At 50.1% G+C, this 5,563-nt stretch overlaps 2 protein-coding genes across 2 annotated transcripts; both read right to left on the bottom strand.

Moving 5' to 3' along the window:
• Positions 1 to 313: 313 nt before the first annotated feature.
• On the bottom strand, positions 314 to 1,620 carry LOC127340691 (uncharacterized). The gene is made up of 2 exons (XM_051366444.2): positions 714 to 1,620; positions 314 to 582 (listed from the first exon to the last, which is right to left on the bottom strand). Exons 1-2 carry the CDS (start codon positions 1,494 to 1,496, stop codon positions 556 to 558), a joined length of 810 nt encoding a protein of 269 aa, XP_051222404.1. The 5' UTR covers positions 1,497 to 1,620; the 3' UTR covers positions 314 to 555.
• Positions 1,621 to 3,266: 1,646 nt separating this feature from the next.
• On the bottom strand, positions 3,267 to 4,658 carry LOC127338029 (uncharacterized). The gene is made up of 2 exons (XM_051364313.1): positions 3,772 to 4,658; positions 3,267 to 3,662 (listed from the first exon to the last, which is right to left on the bottom strand). Exons 1-2 carry the CDS (start codon positions 4,630 to 4,632, stop codon positions 3,642 to 3,644), a joined length of 882 nt encoding a protein of 293 aa, XP_051220273.1. The 5' UTR covers positions 4,633 to 4,658; the 3' UTR covers positions 3,267 to 3,641.
• Positions 4,659 to 5,563: the final 905 nt, after the last annotated feature.

Below are 5,563 nucleotides of genomic sequence, written 5' to 3'. Positions count from 1 at the left end.
AAGTTTTTCTTTGTAGTGTGCTGTATTTTTTTTTCTTTCATTGTGATTAATACTAATTGGGATGGCATCACTTGCAGTTTCTTCGATGCTGGCTACGATTGTAAAAGGATTTACGGTACGATCTAGACGAGTGTTCCCCTCCCCTGTGCAGTCATGCTGCTCAGGAGATAAGTTTGTTTCTGGGCAAACAAAGATCCATATTCAACCAAATATGTAGCATGCAGTCATGAGTTTCTTGGTGACTAGCTATCAGATGGATCAAATACTGCAGAACAAAATTTTACCAAACTGGAGAAACATTATGATCAATGGATATCACAATTCTGAGATGGGCTGCTGCAAATTTGATCGTCCACACAGATAAATGCAGGTAACGATTACATTAGGATTACTCGGAATCAAGCTAAGAAAACCATTGAGGTCCAGAAATTAAACTAGCTTCTGAATTACAGCGTTGCAAACTAGAAAGCGATGTAAATGAGCGGTCGGCTTGGATGAACAATGCAAGGGATCCCCACCCCTTCATCGTCTCACAGCCTCGATCAGGCGAATCACTCAGTCTGATGCTGGATAGGGTCCGTCCTGCAGTGGAAGTGAAGAGAATGAATCGGATTAGTGACTAGATCAAAGATCAGTTCATGGCACTGCAGGGTGATAGGTACACATCGATGGACAGATGTTGTGGCAGCGAAGCAAGGAAGCAGTGTACGTACCTCGGAGATGTAGGCGAATTTGTCGGTGAAGTCGGAGAGGCTGGCGACCTCCTCAGGGTCGACGAACCTGGAGATGACGACGACGGCGAGGTCGATGTGCTTGACGGCGAGGCTGACGAGGGTGCACGCGTGGTTGAGGCAGGTGCGCGCCTTGTCCAGGTCCACGCTGCCGCTGGCCGCCGCCTGAGGAGGCTCGCCGGTGGCGGCCGGGGCAGCGTCCGCATCCGAGAGGTCGGTCTTGGCGAGGCCCTCGGTGACGGCCGCGACCGGGTCGTCCTCTTCCTCCTCGTCCTCGCTTCCGTCGTCGGAGAACTCGTCGGTGACGAGGGGCGGGCGGTCGCCGACGAGGTACTCGATGCAGCGCGGGAGGTAGTGCTCCTGGGCCAGCTTCACGGCGTGGAAGGTGGCCTCGGCGCGCGTGAAGGCCTGCGTCTGGGTGGTGGGGCGCGCGGGGAGCCGCTGCGTGAGGAGCGCGCTGTAGAGGTGTTCGTTGGGAACGACGGCCAAGGCGGGGTTGAGGGCGAGGCGGGCGCCGTTCTCGGCCGCCAGCTCGAGGCAGGTGGCGATGGAGCGCGCGCCGGCCTCGATGCCGATGTAGTAGACCTTGAAGAGGTTGGTGGCGAGCTCCTGGACCGCGGCCTTGTCGTCTTCGCCGGGGCTCAGCTGCTGCAGGCGGCGCCGGAGCTGCATGAGGCGGTCGCGCTGGGGCCGGAGGTTCTTGGCGGCGAGCATGGCCTGCATGAGGACGGTCCCGACCTCCTCCTTGCTCACCTGTCCAGCCATGGCCGCCGCTTCTTCTCGCCTCGCCTTCTCTCTCTGTCTGTGTTGAGCCAGGGGAAGGAAGGAAGAAGACAAGAGCCGAAGAAAAGGAAAAAATGGAAGTGATCCGTGGCCTATTGGCAGCGAGCGCCATGTAAAAGCTGTTGGCTTTACAGGTGATAGGATCTACAACCTGGGCCCACTGCCACAGCCTTTCTTCCTTTTGACCGGAGTCACGAAGAAGTTCGGTTGCTTCCTACCTCCGCCACCAATTGTGTCACTCCAAGACAATTCTCCTTTTATAATTTGAAAATTTTCAAATGCAAATGCTAGATAAGGTGTTAAAAATGTTGTTACTCACTAATTGGTTGCTTACTTGGAGAATGACCGTTGGGAGACCAAAATGCCCCGGTCTTTTTCCCTCTTCCTCCATCCATCATGCAACAAACATCTCTCTATTGTCTCGCCTTTTGCTTCTTTTCACCAGGTGACTTGGGTACGACGACCCTTTGGGTGCCCACCATTAACATACCTGGTGGTGTTCAAACTGACAAGTATGAAGTGTTCAAAGCCTTCATAATGTGCAGAACAAGGACATGCCCAAATCAAGGAACCAAAGAGTTCATCTTCTACTTTGTAACCGATCTGGTCACAATACCAGAGACCTAGCTTCCTTCCTATATAAAGGATAGGAGGGGTTGCCGGGGAGAAAGCAATCAATCTAGAATCTAGAACACCATAGCCATCACGGCAACATTGTAACCAACTTCATAGATAATCAAGAATATACAAGCATGAAGTAAGATTTTAACCTACAGGGCCTAAACCTGGATAAATTGCACCTCGATCTCTTTTGCTTCTCAACTGACGAACTTGTCAGTGCACCTCTTTCGCCAAACCCTAAGTCTATCAATCGTGGGCATTGTCATGGCTATCCCACGTCACCTGGGTCATGCTCCCTAACGTGCTCCCTCCATCTTATAAACAGGTCGTACGTAATATAGAAGAAAATACAAATATCTACAACATCAATTAAACATCAATAGACCCATCAAAGAATGTATTTACATAATGTATAGATGTTTATATTTTTCCTATAGAAGTGGTGAAACTAACAACATGTTCACTTTTGACTAAAAATATGCGCAATTGGCCGTGACACTACAACTTCGGCAGGGGATCAAGCCATCGGGGCATCGGCCGAACTCAACCAAGTTAACAAAGAACGCATGCAAGAAACAAACATGTATATTGCTTGCCTCACTACCGTTATTACTAGGTAGTTTTTCCATTTATAATCGGAGAGTACAAGCCCCGCATCTTGTACCATTTTCCATGTTTAACATAGATGTATTGTATTCTAGATAACCGATGTTACTACTTCCTTTGATCCAAATTAATTATAAATAAGCTTGGCATAAAAGTCCTAGAGGGTTATATATGTAGAATTCAATATATTGGCCAAAAAAACTTCTAGATCACCGATGTTACTACATCGGAGATTCCTGACGAGTTATATATAATTAAAATTAAAAATAAGTTTGGCTTAAAATTCGTACTATGTAAAATTCAATATATTGGCCTAAAAATATTGATATGCCACTCAACAATTAGAAACTCGTAGAAATTACCGATTTGAAAGTAACATGTAAGAACAATATGCTTTTGGAAAATAAGATCCATATTCAATTTGTCCGTAAAAATGCCAGAATACTGCTATCATACTAGTATGATAGTACTACGAGTTTCTTGAAGCTCATGAATATTTTGGTGGCAATCACGGACCATAACAAGAATACTGCACAACACGAGTTCAACAAACTCGGGATACATCAATGACTCGATAGATATCCTAAGAAGGAAATCAAATAACATAAAAAAAAAACATGGCATCTCCGATATCACAATTCAGAATTGTTGTCCAAAGATATGGATGCAGTTCTTGAATTTCTTGGTGACCATCGTGAATCATAGGCAGATTACTGCAGAACATGAATCCACCAAACTGGGGATACACACTATGCCTCGATAGATATCCAAGGCTGGAAACAAATAACATGAGAAAACATGGCATCTCCGATATAACAAATTCAGAAGTGGGTGGTTTCTGCAATTGGATAGCCCACGCAGATAGATGCAGGTGCTGCAATCACATTACGTTGCCCGGAATCAATCAAAGACAGAAGTGACCTGGAGAAAATGAGCAAAACGAACCAGTTAATCTAACAATATGCAGATGCGCATCGACGGACAGATCTAGCGCTAGCAGCAAATTAAGCCAGGTAGGTCGTGGACGAACCTCGGAGATGGAGGCGGCTGTGTCGGTGAACTCGCACATGCTGGCGACCTCCGTGGGGTCGACGAGGCTGGTGATGGCGGCGACGGCGAGGTCGATGTGGTTGACGGCGAGGCTGGCGAGGGTGCACGCGCGGTCGAGGTAGTCGCGCGCCTTGTCCACGTCCACGCTGGGGTTGGCCGCCGCCTGAGGGGGCTCGTGGGTGTCCGCGGCGGCCGGGGCAGGGTCCGAGAGGTCGGTCTTGGCGACATGCTCTGTGGTGGCGTCGACCGGGTCCTCGGGCTCGTCGGTGACGAGGGTTGCGCGGACGCCGACGAGGTGCTCGATGCAGCTCAGGATGTGGTGCTCCTTGCAGAGCCTGACGGCGTAGAAGGCGGCCTCGACGCGGGCGAAGGCCTCGGTCTGGGTGGTCGGGCGCGCGGGGAGGCGCTGCTGTGCGAGGAGCGCGTCGTGGAGCTGCTCGTCGGGCATGGCGGCGAAGGCCGGGAGGAGATCCAGGCGGGCGCCGCTCTTGGCTGCCAGCTCGAGGCAGGTGGCGATGGCGCGGGCGCTGTCCTTCATGCCGTCGTAGTAGACCTTGGAGATTTCGCTGGCGAGGTCGCAGTGCTTCATGGTGACGGCGAACTTCATCCGCTCGACGGCGAGGTTGTTGAGCGTGGCCGCGAGGTTGGGGAGGATGTGCTCGGCATCAAGCGCGGACTCCCTGAGCCCGGCCGCTATGTCGTCGTCGCTGGGTTTCAGCTGCTGCTGCAGCCGGCGCCGGACCTCCAGGAGGCGGTCGCGCTGGGGCCGGACGGTCTTCGCGGCGAACTTGGCATGCACGAGGATGCTCTCTAGCGCCTCCTTGCTCACCTCCCCCGCCATGCCCGCCGCCGCCGCGCGCCTGGTGCCCGTGAGAGTCCTTGGCTCGTGAACGAATGGACGTGGCGTGCGCGTATTGCCGAGAGCAGCAAGCGCCAGAGTCGAGACGAATCCTGCTTGTTTTGCTGCGAACCGACTGACCCTTTGCTTCGTTTTGACCGGGGTCATGCGCCAGTCGCGTGCTCCTCCGCCACCACTAGTGTGACTACAAGACAAATTCTCCTTTGTTATTTGAAAGTGGTACAAAGTATTTGAAAAAAGTAGTTACATAAAATTGCTACCTCCATTTCGATGAATAAGGCTTAAATTTAACCAAGTTTTTAGTTAAAAATTATTAATACGTATAGTTAAAACTCAACGTCGCTAGATTAATCATGAAATATATTTTTATGTGATCTTTATATAATATCTTGGTTCTTTTTTATGAAAGTTTAGTTAAATTTTACTTAGATTGACTTTTCCAAAAAATAATATAGGCATTATTCTATAAAACGGAGGTAATAAGAGAAACAGAACTGGTCGCTCCTTCTGCTAGGAAAGTGGCAAAACCCCGTTTCAATTTTCAAGCCCCTACTGTGCAACCGCCCCTGATATCGGGTGTCATCGCCAATTCCTACCGCCGTGCCTTAACACCGACAGATCCGGCCACGTTGTTTCTCACCACGCGTTCTCCTATACTTTCACCGTGTGCACCACGCTACAGTCGCTCGCCATAGGTTGCCACCACACAGCTGCGTCAAAAGTAGCATTGACAACCCGTGTGCTGGTGACAAGGTATTAACTTGTCAATGCCTATGGATTGTAGGTTAGGGTTTAGTTGGAAGTAGAGGGCAAGTAGATCTCGAAGGTTTCAGCCGAAAAGTACTCGACGATTATGAAAACTAGGGTTTGTAAACAATGATTCGATGCCTTCCTCGTCCCTCGACTCCTCCTT

This window comes from Lolium perenne, chromosome 3 (assembly GCF_019359855.2).
Source record: "Lolium perenne isolate Kyuss_39 chromosome 3, Kyuss_2.0, whole genome shotgun sequence".
Lineage (NCBI taxonomy): Eukaryota > Viridiplantae > Streptophyta > Magnoliopsida > Poales > Poaceae > Lolium > Lolium perenne.
This window is presented reverse-complemented; position numbering and strand designations above follow the sequence as displayed.

What these genes read in the sequence shown, in the direction of transcription:
- LOC127340691 (XM_051366444.2), bottom strand. Translation starts at nt 1,496, where the DNA reads ATGGCTGGACAGGTGAGCAAGGAGGAGGTCGGGACCGTCCTCATGCAG. An exon ending in AATTCGCCTACATCTCCGAG is followed by an intron (nt 583 to 713) that starts GTACGTACACTG and finishes CTTCCACTGCAG; the next exon opens with GACGGACCCTATCCAGCATC.
- LOC127338029 (XM_051364313.1), bottom strand. Translation starts at nt 4,632, where the DNA reads ATGGCGGGGGAGGTGAGCAAGGAGGCGCTAGAGAGCATCCTCGTGCAT. An exon ending in CAGCCGCCTCCATCTCCGAG is followed by an intron (nt 3,663 to 3,771) that starts GTTCGTCCACGA and finishes CATTTTCTCCAG; the next exon opens with GTCACTTCTGTCTTTGATTG.